A 16,264-nucleotide genomic window follows, 5' to 3' on the forward strand; every position below is an offset into this window, starting at 1 on the left:
GTATTTTTCTCCAGTCCATCTTAAAGGTATTCAAATTGTGACAATATGGTTCTGTTCCACTGTGGTGTGTTTTTTTTTCCTTTTCTTACTTGTGTTCTTGGTGCAGTGGTGTTTGCAGGGTTGAACCTGCCCCAGTGTTCGTTGCTTGGTCTCTTGCCCATTCTTGATTAAATCAAGCTGAGCATTCCTATGAAAACTAGAGGAAGAGGTGGGCTGCCTGCCAAACCTGCAGTAGTGACACTGTTCAAGGCAGGTCATAAAACCTCTTTTCCCCCAAACAAAACAGCAATCTCATCTTTTTGAGCACAATGCCTTGATCTGATAAACTGCATATTAATTAAAGAGAGGGGAGGATAATGTAGCCTTGTGCATATAGTATTAGTGCTTTGGTATTACATATATGTAGAGTGGAAACACATATACTTCCAACTGAAAATTTGCTGCAGTTGGGATATTGGTGCTGTCTGTTTTCATACTTTCATAGGATGAAGTGGGAAATTGTTGTTCCAAGTGGTAAGCAATTTAAGCTATTAGAAAGTAAGGATTGTTTCTAGTTGCAAAGAGTTCAGTAGTAGTTTATTATTTTAAACATGATGTATTCACCAAAAGAAGGAAAAGAGAAGCTTTATTTTAAATAACATTTCTGGGCATCGTCTACATCCTGTGGTAGTTTTTTTCATTCGTCACTTGCACAATTTATAACTGGAACACACATATAGCCAGCTCATCTATTGACTTTGGCCCATCCCCACCTCCCTGTATAAAACTGTCAATGGGGAAATGGTGACTCAGCAAAAGAGCAGGAAATGAGAATGCTGGTTCCTGTCACTAGAATGTTAATATATGGAAAAGGAGAACTGTTTAATTTCAACTGTTTTCCTAACCTCCTCATTTACATTTACCTGGACTATTCCACTTGTGCAACTATCAGCTGTCTGGACAACAAGCAATTGTAGCGTCTGGTTTCCAAAATGTGTGCTGTCAAGTGTGCTTCTGATTAGGTGACTTAATTACAGCTGTGAAAACAATGTTGATTTAAGCTTCGTAAATCCAGAGCATTTTAGTTCCTATGAACTAACCTTGATACAGCACCACCATTTAAAAATGGAAACCTCTGAGTTGAATTTGAGTTTAAGCCACGTTGCCAGGAATAGGTTTAAGCTCCATCTAACCTGCAATGTATCAGACATGGGAATGCTTAATACTGACAATGGTGTGCAGAATGGAAAAATGATTCCTTTGCTACCATTAAATTCCCACCCCTAATCAAATGAAAGTTCACTAAAAATACAAATTACATTAAAACTGTTATACCTAGAGAATTATCTCTCCAGTTGCGATGAAGACTTTTGCAAGGCTTTAATTTCACAGCTTGGCTCTTCCAAACTGTATTTAAGTCCATTAGTGATAGTTTCAAATTAGTTACTTAGTGATCAAGTACATTCTAACATATTCTTTAAAAAAATGCCTTAAAAAAATGAAAATTCCCTAATAGTTCCATATAAATACAGTGTATGATACAGAGTGATACAGTTCCATATAAATACAATGTATGATATAGATAATATTCCAAAAATATTAAAGGGGTTTCAAATTAGTTACTTAGTGATCAAGTATATTCTAACATATTCTTTAAAAAAGTGCCTTAAAAAATGAAAATTCCCTAATGGTTCCATATAAATACAGTGTATGATACAGAGTGCTACAAATGGAACTCCCAAAGTTGGACACTGGTCAAGAAGTGGATTGGTTAACCTGAACTACCTCTTGATAGAATAGTGCAATTAACCTATGTATTGCCTAGCCTGAACTAAGGACAGTTTCTATTCCTGACTACTGCCCCAGTCTCATGAACTTGACTGAGTTTTTTGAAGAAATAACAAAGAGGATTGATGAGGGCACAGTGGTGGATGTGATCCAGATAGACTTCAGTAAGGCATTTGCCAAGATTCCTCATGGGAGACTGGTTAGCAAGGTTATATCTCATGGAATACAGGGAGAATTAGCCATTTAGATACAGAACTGGCTCGAAGGTTGAAGACAGAGTGTGGTATAGAGGGTTGCTCTTCAGACTGGAGGCCTGTGACCAGTGGAGTGCCACATTGGATCGATGCTGGGTCCTCTACTTTTTGTCATTTATATAAATGACAAGATATCCTAACTTAATCTAGTCCCATTTGCCAGCACTTGGCTCATATCCCTCTAAAACCTTCCTATTCATATACCCATCCAGATGCCTTTTAAATGCTGTAACTGAACCAGCCTCCACCACTTCCTCTGGTAGCACATTCCATATATGCTCCTCCCTCTGCATGAAAAAGTTGCCCCTTAAGTCCCTTTTATATCTTTCTTTTATATCTGCGAACATAGGAGGTATAGTTAGTAAGTTTGCAGATGAAACCAAAATTGGAGGTATAGTGGATAGCGAAGAAGGTTACATCACTGTACAATGGGATCTTGATCAGATGGGCCAATGGGCTGAGGAGCGGCTGATGGAGTTTAATTTAGATAAATGTGAGGTGCTGCCTTTTGGAAAAGCAAATCAGAACAGGGCTTATAAACTTAATGGTAAGGTCCAAGGGAGTGTTGCTGAACAAAGACACCTTGGAGTGCACCTTCATAGTTCCTTGAAAGTGGAGACACAGGTAGATAGGATGGTGAAGAAGGCGTTTGGTATGCTTTCCTTTATTGGTCAGAGCATTGAGTATAAGAGCTGGGAGGTCATGTTGCGGCTGTACAGGACATTGGTTAGGCCACTTTTGGAATATTGCATGCAATTCTGATCTCCTTCCTATTCAGAAGGATGTTGTGAAACTTGAAAGGGTTCAGAAAAGATTTACAAGGATGTTGCCAGGGTTAGAAGATTTGAGGTATAGGGATAAGCTGAACAGGCTGGGGCTATTTTCCCTGGAGCATTAGAGGGTGAGAAGTGATCTTATAGACATTTATAAAATCATGAGGGGTATGGATAGGATAAATAGACAACGTCTTTTCCATGGGGTGGGGGAGTCCAGAACTAGAGGGCATAGGTTTAGGGTGAGAGGGGAAAGATATAAAAGGGACTTAAGGGGCAACTTTTCCACGCAGAGGGTGGTGCGTGTATGGAATGAGCTGCCAGAGGAAGTGGTGGAGGCTGGTTCAGTTACAACATTTAAAAGGTATCTGGATGGGTATATGAATTGGAAGGTTTTAGAGGGATCTGAGCCAAGTGCTGGCAAATGGCACTAGATTAATTAAGATATCTTGTTGGCATGGACAGGTTGGACTGAAGGGTCTCTTTCAATGCTGCACATCTCTATGACTCTAATCACTACTGGAAAGAGTGGTAGACATTGTTTACTTGGACTTTGTTAAAGTCTTTGGCAAGGTTCTACATGTCATCTAATTAGTAAAGTTAGATCACTTGGGATTCAGGGTGAGCTTGCCAATTAGATATAAAATTGGCTTTATGGTAGGAGACAGAGGATCGTGGTAGAGTGTTGTTTTTTGGATTGGAGGCCCTTGATCAGCTTTGTTCCACAGGGATCAGTACTTGGTCCACTTTTTTTTACATTTCTATAAGTGATTTGGATGAATATCAGAGGTATGGTTCGTAAGTTTGCAGATTTCACCAAAGTTGGTGGTATAGTAGTGGACAGTGAAGAAGGTTATCTAAGATTAGAAAGATATATTGATTGCTTGTCAATGAGCTGAGGAGTGACAGTTGGAGTTTAATTTGGATAAAGGTGAGTATTGTATTTTGGGAATACAATCAAGGGCAGGACTTAGGCAATTAATGTTAGGGCCCTGGGTAGCGTCATGGAACAGAGAGATGTAGGGGTTCAGGTGCATAATTCTTTGAAGTTTGTGTCACAGCTAGACAAGATGATTTAAAAGGCGTTTAGCACGCTGGTCTTCATGGCTCAAACCTTTGAGTTATAGGAGTTGGGACATCATGTTGAGGTTGTTTAGAACATTAGTGAGTCCTCTTCTGGAGTATTTTGTGCAATTGTGGTCATCTTGTTAATGAAGGATATTATTAACCTGGAGAAAGTTCAGAACGAATTACCAGGATGTTGCCTGGAATGGAGGTTTTGAGATACAAAAATAGATTGGAAAGTCTAGGACTTTTTTTTACTGGAGCATAAGAGATTGAGAGGTGACTGTATTGAGGATTTTAAAATCATGAGGGGCATAGGTAAGATGAATAACAATGGTCTTTTCCTTTGGGTGGAGGAGTTTAAAATTAAGGGGTATAATTGTAAGATGAGAGGAGAAAGATTTAGAAAGGAAGTAAGGTGTAACCTTTTTACACAGAAAGTGAGTCGTGTGTGGAATGAACTGTCAGAGGAAGTAGTGGCTGTATATACAGTTACAACATTTAAAAACATTTGGAGAAGTCCATGAATAGGAAAGGTTTGAAGGTATATAGTAAAAACAATGACTGCAGATGCTGGAAACCAGATTCTGGATTAGTGGTCCTGGAACAGCACAGCAGTTCAGGCAGCATCCAAGGAGCAGTGCAGTAAAATCGACATTTCGGGCAAAAGCCCTTCATCAGGAATAAAGGCAGAGAGTCTGCAGAGTGGAGAGATAAGCTAGAGGAGGGTGGGGGTGGGGAGAAAGTAGTATAGAGTACAATAGGTGAGTGGGGGAGGGGATGAAGGTGATAGGTCAGGGAGGAGAGAGTGGAGTGGATAGGTGGAAAAGGAGATAAGCAGGTAGGTCAAGTCCGGACAAGTCATGGGGACAGTGCTTAGCTGGAAGTTTGGAAGTAGGGTGAGGGGGGGGAAGGGAAAATGAGGAAACTGTTGAAGTCCACATTGATGCCCTGGGGTTGAAGTGTTCCGAGGCGGAAGATGAGGCGTTCTTCCTCCAGGCGTCTGGTGGAATGGGAGTGGTGGTGAAGGAGGCCCAGGACCTCCATGTCCTCAGCAGAGTGGGAGGGGGAGTTGAAATGTTGGGCCACGGGGCGGTGTGGTTGATTGGTGCGGATGTCCCAGCGATATTCGCTAAAGCACTCTGCTAGGAGGTGCCCAGTCTCCCCAATGTAGAGGAGACCGCATCGGGACCAACGGATACAATAAATGATATTAGTGGATGTGCAGGTAAAACTTTGATGGTTGTGGAAGGCTCCTTTAGGGCCTTGGATAGAGGTGAAGGAGGATGTGTGGGTGCAGGTTTTACAGTTCCTGCAGTGGCAGGGGAAGGTGCCAGGATGGGAGGGTGGGTTGTAGGGAGCATGGACCTGACCAGGTAGTCATGGAGGGAACGGTCTTTGCGGAAGGTGGAAAAGGGTGGGGAGGGAAATATATCCCTCGTGGTGAGGTCTTTTTGGAGGTGACGGAAATATCGGTGGATGATTTGGTTTATATGAAGGTTGGTAGGGTGGAAGGTGAGCACCAGGGGCGTTCTGTCCCTACAACCCACCCTCCCATCCTGGCACCTTCCCCTGCCACCGCAGGAACTGTAAAACCTGTGCCCACACCTCCTTTCTCACCTCTATCCAAGGCCCTAAAGGAGCCTTCCACATCCATCAAAGTTTTACCTGCACATCCACTAATATCATTTATTGCATCCGTTGCTCCCGCTGCAGTCTCCTCTATGTTGGGGAGACTGGGCGCCTCCTAGCAGGGCACTTTAGGGAATATCTCCGGGACACCTGCACCAATCAACCACACCACCCTGTGGCCCAACATTTCAACTCTTCCTCCCACTCTGCCGAGGACATGGAGGTCCTGGGCCTCCTTCACCGCCACTCCCTCACCACCAGACGCCTGGAGGAAAAACGTCTCATCTTCCGCCTCGAAACACTTCAACCCCAGGGCATCAATGTGGACTTCAACAGTTTCCTCATTTCTCCTTCCCCCACCTCACCCCAGTTCCAAACTTCCAGCTCAGCACTGTCCCCCTGACTTATGCGGACTTGTCCTACCTGTCTATCTCCTTTTCCACCTATCCACTCCACCCTCTCCTCCCTGGCCTATCATCTTCATCCCCTCCCCCACTCACCCATTGTACTCTATGCTACTTTCTCCCCTCCCCCACCCTTCTCTAGCTTATCTCTCCATGCTTCAGGCTCTCTGCCTTTATTCCTGATGAAGGGCTTTTGCCCGAAACGTTGATTTCGCTGCTCCTTGTATGCTGCCTGAACTGCTGTGCTCTTCTAGCACCACTAATCCTTGAAGGTATATGGGCCAAGTGTGGGCATGTGGGGCTAGCTTAGTTTGGCAACATGGTTGGTGTGGACTGGTTGGACTGAAGGATCTGTTTCCATGCTCTATGATTCTGTCTGTAAAGTGACCTCAGCTAATGGGACTAGATTTCAGTACAATACTTGTTGCAGTAAATTAGTCACTTGATATGTGCTTTCAAGAGTCACCAAGAACAATGGGTTCTTTGCTGAGATTGCTGGTGTTCACGGCCCATACTGCCGTATCTCCCAATATCTTTGGGACAAAATGGAAGAACATTTTAAGAAAAAGCAAGGAAATGCTACAAGCTGTGGTCCTTCCCAAAATTGTAAACGCATACATTTGTTTTCAAGATTGTCCAGTTCTAAATTTCTAATCAACAATTTTGCTTCAAAGTGCCAGCTCAAATAACTGGTGAGTGTTTAACCAGACTTTGTCTTAATTTTACAATTGTCTTTCAGATGCTTTAATGATGTTTAGCATTAACAGTGCAGTTAAGCTTTTGCCATGACCTTCTATATCCCACTGGATTCAGTCAGTGGTATTTTGCAGGGCTAAAGGTGAATTTTTAATCTGAGTCCTAATTATAAATTGGTTTAACTGCTTATGAATTAACAATCTGCTTAATAACTGTATTAAGGTGATCAATCCCTTGAGTTTTTTGAAGACATAAATTATAATCTAAAAGCACTTAAGGTTTTTATTTTACCCCAAATTTATAATGTTTGCTTATGTTTGATTAGAAAGTGAATTATTTGACAAATTTATATTGTAGTGTCATTTTGTATTAGATAAGATTTTTAGTGAATGAAAAGAAAGCGATTTGTATAGGGTCCATACTTTTCTATTCACCACAAGCAAACAGAAGTAAGGTAGTTAAACTTCTTGCTTTTCGTGAACAGTCAGAGGCCAGATGAGCGCCTTGCACCTTGACCACCTATTATGAAGCTCTTTGCTGCAATGTCATGTGAAAGCGAGTTAATTGGGTGAAGCTGTAGAGCATGTTAGGGGCATGGTAAAGGGTTGCTAGCTGACAGTTGAATGTCAGTGAGAGCCAGTCAAGTGTGTCTGAGGAGACAGAGGCCTGTCACAAAGTTCATATGGACTACAGCACTGTTAGAGAGCTGAAATGTGGGTTAGTGTCAGAATCTAGCATTATTGCATGCAGACACCTCAGCTTTCATGCTGTATATGTCAACTATTGTTACTCTTATTTCTGTTCTTCAAAGTTCCAGCATTCAAATGATTGGACAAAGCATTTCAGTGTTCCTTATATCAGTGGAATGAGATCATATGACATTCAGGAGATTATGAAAAGTGATTTGTGTGAAAAATAAATAATTTCTCCACTTGTTACATTTTGAAACTTGGAAATCAATTATGGATTCTTAAAAGATGTAATCTATTAATAAATTCTTGACATTGTCTTTGTATTGTATATTTTAGTATCTCCAATCCAATATAAATGCAGCAAAACACATACCAAGTTATTTATTTGTACAATTTTGCCTTTAGATTTAGTGAGAAATGACCTGATTAGTTGCTAATTTGGTTTAAACAACTATCTCCATTGGTATCATTAATTGCATTTTGCTAAGGTAATATGTACTATAAAATTTTAATAGGCAGGTTGATGGAAAAAAGTTCTAAACTACATTGTTACATAAGGTAATTGAGTCAGACAAAACAATTGAATGTACTTAACACATTCTGGGTTTATGTGATGTACAACATTTGTGTTACCTACTCAACTATTTAGACTGACTAGAAGTAGCTGTTTCTGGTGACGTAAACTTCTAGAAGTACATTATTTTCTTACACCACCAAACAGTAACTAAATATTTTCAGTGAAAGAAAATGCACACAATTTAATATTAAAACAGCTCCAAATAGGGAAGTATTTTCTTCTACTTAAGATGACCCAATGATTTACTATGCAAGTTATTAGTTATATTCAACCATTCCTTTAAATTAAATATTTGACTAATAATTCTAATTTTACAAAATCCACCATTAACTAAAAAGATTGCGCTGGATGAAATGCAAATTTGTGGACAGAGATTTATAATATCAAATAGGATATTAGTTGATTCCACTAAATTGACAAATTAAGTTTAAAAATGCATTCCTCTTTTTTAATTTACATTTTAAAATACAGGAAATTTATTTCAACTCATTATACAGTACTTAAAGTGATAAGCCATCGAGCTTTAAAAAAGTTTGAATTTTGAAGTTCAGTGAATTACAGATAGCTACAAGCTATAAAATAGCATAATATTAAAAATCTACATGAAAAGGACTTTTAAAAAGATTTACAAATCTAATAACATTTTAATGACCCAAGTAGTAACATACTAAGTCAGTATTTCACCAAGGCTAATAATGTAAAGGGAATTTCTGTTTTACAAGGCAATGTTATGATCTAAACTCCGCTGCAGCCTGCTACAGTACAAAGATTCCCCTTCCCTAAAAGTGATTTTGTTTAAAAAAAAACTTTTATTTCAATTTGCCACATTATTGGGTTTGATCTCATTGACATATACTTACATTAGTGTACAGTCTAATCTAATTGAATATGTATTAACTTATTTTCTAATTTTAACATTTCTTTTTGTCAATTGAGAAATAAACTATTTGTCCAACAATGTAGTCATCCTGTTTTTGGGGCCACTATAAAAGGGACTTTCCTCTCATCTACCAGTACAAGAGTTGCTTGCAAACAAGTTTACTTCATCCATATAGGTGAATTTGATCTTTGACAGTAGGATTACAATTGGCGATAGAAAATTAGCTGTCCATTATCTGCCAATGGAAAAGAAATCTGGGTGTAATGTAAAATGGCTATCATCAATTTCCTCTCCAATGTCAAGAACCAATTTCACCCAAAATCTCTTGTAATGGCTACTAAGGGGTCTGATGGGAATTTCAGTATCTATTCCGAAATAACTTGTATCATTTGCACAAATATACATAAATTGTGTTCCCAGTTTAATGTTTCCACTTGGTAATTTGTGAATAGAAAATTTTTCATGGTGTGTTTAATGAATATTTTTGTTTAAGATTATGATTTAGATTCAATTTAGGATCATTTGTATTATTGTCCTATCTGACCTGAGGATGCTTCATAATATGCCTTGCTGCAAAGTGCAAGATATTGTTTCCAGTAACATTCATTTTGCTCTCTTAACAAATAAACAAATCTTACAGTATGATAACTTTCTTTAAAATTCATAGTGAATTTTGGTTTTACAACAAAGAATGAATTACAGCTTTTTTCCAACAATTATTGAATTAGATCATATCAATTTTGAATAAATTTGTGCTTTAATTAAAGTTTTATATCTTGTATTTTTACAGTAATCTCACTGAAATGCTAAAAACAATTAAATATTTATGAGAAAGAACATTATAAAAGACTTATGAATTTCTGGAATGATCAGCTTTTTTGGTGTTAAATCTATGATCAGAGATAGGAAAATTAGTACCATGAGAAACACAATGTATTTATTTTTGCATTTTTATAGACTAAATTTTATAACTGTGGTTAAATGTAATTACTGTTGATCCTGTTACAAAGCTGACTCATACTTTAGTTTGTTTCAAAAACTTGTTTGCTTTTATGTGATTGTGAGCAGTATAGAATCAGTTGGCATGAGGACATTGCTTAATGATATAATTCTCCAATTAGTCTAAATAGTGGTAACATCATTTCTTGCTGTAATGCATCACAACTTGATGTGGTGGTTAGTCTGATAACATAATTTATGGTAAAATTAGCTGAACTCCTGTAAAAGGACTAATCTTACATTCAAGAATTTCAATATTACAATTTACAGATTACTATACAGAATGAAATTTTAAAATATATAACACTGTTTTACTCATTTAGTAATTCACATCAAGAGATATTTGATTATTCTGCAATGGAAAACCTCCAATCATTAGTTTTAAAGCCATGTTTACAGCTGTCCATTCCCAATTAAAGAATTACACGGAGATAAACATTTTTACATGAATTCTAGTTGGAAAATGAGGAAACAAATGCAGAATGAGTAGACAATAGAAATGTTCAAAAATATGTCATTAATTATAGAAAAGAAGTAAAAGGTTTCAAGATTTTAGATTTTAATTCTTATATGGATGTTTACCATTTCGCGGTAAATTACACCGATCAAATTTTAAATAAAATTAAGAGTTACAAGTTGTGGTTCTCACAACTTCATTTTAACTTGGAATACAAAATGTGTTGAAAATGTTAGAGTTATCGAGACTAAACCATAAATCCTGGCATAATGTAAACCATGAAAAGAAGTTTAACATTGTTTTCAACCTTGTTCCTAGTGAAGAATCTGGTTTAGCAATTAGTGGCTGAAAAAGTTTAAAGTGAATTCTAAATCATCTATTGCTCACTTTGACATGATGGGAATTGTTAACTGGCATTCAGAAACATTGTTGTGTCTGACAGTGGAAATGCTTGTGGAAAGAAGGATGCCTGATCTGAATAATTATTGCCAGCAAATGTAGACAGTACTGTCTGTACAAATCGTTATGGCCTCTCCACTTACCATGTCTTAGTCCCAGAGGGGCAGAAAGGATCACATTACATGTATGATTATGAAGAATTCTGCTGAGTTGAATCGTCAAATGATTTGGACTTAAACATCTATGTGGATTCATCATGGTGAAGTGAATAGATAAGCCTGACTTGTAATGCAAGTTTTTTAAGATACCTTATGTAGCCTAATGCGAAGAATGCATTTCATTTCTACATGTAATAATGTACTCTTAAACAGAATGTTACCTGCACAAATCTGTCTCAGAGACAAATCAGATCTAAATAAATTTGACAAGTTATCTTGAGCTAAGATGTGCATGTAATCAACCCCTTTCACTAATGCAGAGAATGCTTTTCACTGATGGTGAATGGTTCAATTTCTCTTTTCTGGTTGTTCAATGTGAAAGGAATGTTCTGACAGTAAAGTGCAATTCAAAACTTGTTCAATGAAGGAAATGGAACTTTAGTGCTGTGATAAAGGAGAAAGAACAGAATTGTTTAAAAACATTTAAATCAAGTTGAGAAACAAATCAAAAAGAAAACCAGATATATTTAGAAGTGACTTGTTTTTTGAATTATTTGCACTTGTATTTACTTAGAAAAACCTAGATTAAATCTGGTAAATTATCAGTACACATAATAATGTCAAGCTCATTGATCTTGTCATAATAGAGAAGTACAATATGCCAGAATGGTTGAAAATGTATGAGTATATTCGTAGTAATACGTGGAGATCTGAAACTGTACTTTTATGTTTGTACTTCCTTTGTTAAGCTTAACATCTTCCATTTTACACAGTGGGAGAAAAGTCTTGGAACTTATTTTTCTAGAGCCCAAAGTAACTGTTTCTGTAGAGACCAAATTGTACCACTTGGAAAAGTACCAGGGAATATTTTCGTAATGTAATAAGTATTGAACTCTCACAAATGGAATGAATATAATTCTTTTGGTAAGGAGAAACAAATTTTGTAAAGAGGTTTTGGTGTAATTTTACAGATGTAAGGAGATGTTACTGAAAACAGCATAATTAAAATCCTTCTTATTTATTAATCTTGTATTAAAATGTTTTCATTTGCACTGACGGCAGTCTGACCGGATAGAGTGATCTGAGCATAAATTTTCTGTGAAAAGGGAATGTGTACTGAATGCTTCTCTGCAAAGTTTGTAGAAATTATACTCCTTGGAAAAATTCCTGCCAACAGATGGAGAACCATTCCCCTTTAACTCTGAATAATGCCTCCCAGCATTTTACCTTGATGTCTTCTGCTGGGGAAGTTTCATTTATCACATACAGAAGCTCTAAATCTATTTGGAAACGGTTCAATGCAGGTTAAAACTTTTTTTTTCCCATTTCAACTGTTGCAGATGCTGCTTCTTTATTCATTGGCCAAAACCTGAATAAATCTGGTTTAGGTAGCCATATTGGGAATCTATTCAAAAATGTTATTTAGAAGGCACATTTAATAAAATGCGTACATTAAATGGAGAATCTAAAGCTGGAGTACATTTGCTTGATGTTTTTCCTGCTGTGGGAGTGAAATTTTGCTGGAGGTTCAGCAGAAATCTAATTTTATACTGCAGTTATGCTAGTGTATTAAGAGACTTATAAGGAATTCACACCCCATGTATATTATCGTCAGAGACTTGATCATAACATTGTTATGGCGAACATCAGTCAGATAGACTTTCGTTTTACCTCTTTCCCATTATTGTAAATTATATATAGGATATGGATTCAGAGAGTTTTGAAAGCCAATAGTTATAGTTCTTGCTTTGGGAAATCAGTGTTTACTGGAGCAGGTTTTTAGTTTATAAAGCATTCTAGTCACTTTCTGTGCTTGCATTTTCTTTTTGTTTTATAAATGACCTCATGTTGTACAGAATTATTAATTTACCTTTTTATTACCAGTTTCAATGGGAAGGATAGATTTACAGAGCAGAAAGCAAGCATCTAGATTTGTAATTGCACCGTTTATACAAATTGTTTAAATCTTTTATATGTTTCCTCTTCCTTCTCTTTCACCATCTCTCCCTCCATCCCCACATTTCCTTCCCTCTGCCTTCCCCCATGCCCCGTTTTCCTCTTAATGCAGTCCATCGGAACCCATTTCGATCAACTATACGCTTGCCATTCACAAACAATCTTGTCACAAGAGAAAAGAAGCCAGGAATTTGGCCCCTTGCAGCCAGAAATGGAGAGTTCGCACAGTTTTCTGAGGGACACCCCACAGAAAAACAGACCACGTTCCCAATCTTCATCCTCTCTCCATGTTAGTCAATCCACTGGATCCTTGAAAACAGAACATGATGGTTTCCATAGTACTTTTAGATTACAATTGTAAAGTCTATTTTTTTTTTGCAGTTGTCTGAATTAAGTAAACATCAGCTCTTTTGATATGAGGGCAATTATAAGCAACCCTGCATTCATGTTAGAGTAATTGATTGAAAACCTTTTTTGAGCTTGTATATGTGGTTAAACAGATAATCTCTTATTTATGTTTAATTTTCATTTTCTTATTGAATAGCTATATTTTAAATGCAAAAAAGTGACACATTTTAAGTAATTTTGCATAGGCTTAAAATCAATAAGCCATTTCAGTCTCTATCTATCAACGTTTTTTTATACACGTCTGTTTCAAAGTAGGATGCAGCACTTTAATAGGATCACTAAAGCTATTTGAAATGTATACCAATGATTCCTGTCATTTCATGGCAGCCCTGCTATGGTTCACTGAGCCCCCTCTTCTCTCTTGTCAACTGAACTGAAGACAAGCATTTAGTTGCAAACTTTAAACAGGTTGTGCAGAGCAGAGATGATGTGGCTGGTTTTTCTCAGCACAATAATGTCACTCCTGGTCAATGTGAGAAGGTCAGATTGCCTCTCACTGAGCTACATGATGATAGCATTGCCTAGTTGAATGTACGGAGTTAACTGTTGGATCTAGTCCCTACAGACCCTCAATCTCATCCCCTTATCGGTTATTGTCTGATAAGAAAAGGTGAAACAACTGTACTGAGAGGAATGGGGATGACATGTTTATGTACTGTGCAAGGTCAGTTCCTGAATAAGTGTCACTGTTGTAACTAATCCATTTAATATGTTCACAGACTTTTTGACGTAATTGCTACTTTGGCCTTTGTGGCACACAGAAACTGGCTTAGTATCCTGGAACCATTGCAGTTAAGATAATCACACTGACCCCGAGTCATGCTCCAGATGCTGACTGGCACTGCAGAACTCTGATTTTGAATTTAGGCACTTCAGTACCAGATGTGGAGTAAAACCGTGTCACTGGATTCACCTTGTTTCATAACAAACATGTACAGATTGCCATTCATTTTTGTTGAAATGATAGAGTATACCTCTTAATTTTAACCTACCCACGTCTTAAAGGGAATATATTGGAACATCAAAATGGAAATGGAAGCAAACCTAAATGGTGGATGATTAAATAAAGAAGAAAAAGATAGAAACAAGAATTTTCGAATCTCATAGTTGATTAACCCCTACTCCACACAACCCCTGTTCTCTTTCCCCACCACCAAAAAACAACACAAGCTTCGTTTTGGAACCGTAGCTTTTGCCCTGCATTTTCTGCTTTGTAACACAGACAAGTAAAAGGCTCATGTCAGGCCAAGATGTCAGGGAGTTGACATGAAGCCCCTGTGACATTTCAGCTCGAAAGAGCAAGTGTCTTGCAACCAACTGGTCAAATATCAAATAATAGGTCAGGCAGGAAGAGCTGAGTGCTAACCACAAGGCAGGTTCTGGCAACATCTTTGACAAGCCTTAGGTGCTTGCAATTTATGAAGTGATATTCATTTGGTAATCAGCATATAGTCCCTTGTTTAATGGGTTACTGTTATTGGTTAATGTCTTTAACCCCATAGGTGCAAGCATTACTTTCTCTGGAATTCTACGAAGAATTTGTAAGATTTTTTTTAAAAAACTGAACAATTGAGTCACACAGTGCTCTTTTACACAGTCACTGAGAGCACCATGAAATTAAATCAGTTTTTGATTTTTGGAACAGTCGTTTTTTTATAAAAGTCTTCTCATTGAAACAATACAATATTCTTTATTAAATTATTGAAATATTATGAGACATGTTTTATGCAAACTATTTGCCTGCAGTTTGAAACATGTTTGATCATCAAGAAAAAACATGGCTGTGTAGTAAAATTACTAAAATGAGGTACAAATTTCTCCCCCGGAGGTGGCAAGAAGGGGAAATAATTGCACAAGTTGGCTTTGAAAGGATAATTACTCCCTTGTCCCCTTTATCAGTTAAAGGGCAAAAAGGTTCATTAGGGATCTTCTCAATTCACCAGCAATTCGTCTGCTAAAAAGCTCAGTTAGCGGCCACTTAGAGCCATGCCACCTCCCTGATTATCTATAGCCAGCAAGGGAGAAAGCCAAACTGGGGACTCAGTTTGGCTGAATCTGGGGTGAAAGGAGGCACAGATAAAGGACAAGTGTGTGACCCTTACCTCTAACCCTCACTGTGAAAAGCACAAATGTATCCTCTGAAGAGTAGGACTTGACAAATAGTTTTTAGGACCCAGAAGCTGCAGATCTACGCTTGCCCAATAGTTTCTGGCTGGCCAGAGACCACTGTTGAGGCTTATGAATTAACAACTGGGCTAACTCAGAATTACTTTAAGTTTACATTTTGGTTCAATATCCAGGTCTAGCAAGTAGAATTTAACAATAAAATAGTATAGGCAGCATTTCCTGTTTCCCAAAATAAATCATTGACTCGTACATGATAATCATATTGAAACCTGTTTATTTACTGGATTTCTAATTATTGTATTAAAATCTAAAAACTTCCTCACAAGTTGTTTTTGATTTAATTTCTAGAATCTGTATTTATCTTCCCTTTTCATGCAGTGATTGATTTAGTTGATTTTCTTTATCTGTGTAAATATGTAATTATATACTTTGTTTGCTATCGTCAATGATGGTTGAAATGTGCTGAATGTTTTATTTTATTTATTAAAAAAAATCATATTGCTAGCCATAGAAAATTCATGTTATATGTTTTATTGAAGCAGTGAATTATTTTATCATTTGTCTGGTATTCTACATTTTGGTGCTGATATTTGCGAATCTTTGTCATTTTTACATATTTTTGTGTATCAGCAGTCCCTAACAACAGGGTAGCCGATTAACTAACAATGAACAAGTTGGTAATACTGTTTTACCATCTTAACTCAACCCATCATTTTGGATTGAAACTAAACAATCAAATCATATTCTCAGCACAAAATCTTTGGGAGCCATTCCTGTCTTCAATTTTAAATTGGCTAGCCTTGCTTTAAGCCCTCAACTGCACCTTTGATCAAATAGCATTCAATTTGCCAGCCTGTTCTTGTTCACATAATTATTCTGAACATTAGGTAGAAACTTAGGAGGACAGAATTGTGTGAAAATTAAACTTAAAGAGATAAAGATAATTAATAGGGTGGGGGGATCACTATAAAGAAGAGTATTTAAAGATATCTTAACCTATCAGCAAATGTTTCCAAGGCT

General features: G+C 37.3%; 1 protein-coding gene across 4 annotated transcripts in view; it reads left to right on the top strand.

Moving 5' to 3' along the window:
• The window catches only part of LOC132824973 (coiled-coil domain-containing protein 171-like), a 265,522-nt gene extending 249,887 nt beyond the window's left edge, over window positions 1-15,635 (top strand). For all 4 annotated transcript variants that reach the window (XM_060839917.1, XM_060839908.1, XM_060839927.1 and 1 more), the window contains one exon: window positions 12,822-15,635. In XM_060839917.1, the coding sequence (XP_060695900.1) occupies window positions 12,822-13,070 (249 nt within the window). In that variant the 3' untranslated portion in view covers window positions 13,071-15,635. The remainder of the gene's footprint in view (window positions 1-12,821) is intronic.
• Window positions 15,636-16,264: the final 629 nt, after the last annotated feature.

The sequence above is a fragment of the Hemiscyllium ocellatum genome, chromosome 2 (assembly GCF_020745735.1).
Source record: "Hemiscyllium ocellatum isolate sHemOce1 chromosome 2, sHemOce1.pat.X.cur, whole genome shotgun sequence".
In the NCBI taxonomy this organism is placed as follows: Eukaryota; Metazoa; Chordata; class Chondrichthyes; order Orectolobiformes; family Hemiscylliidae; genus Hemiscyllium; species Hemiscyllium ocellatum.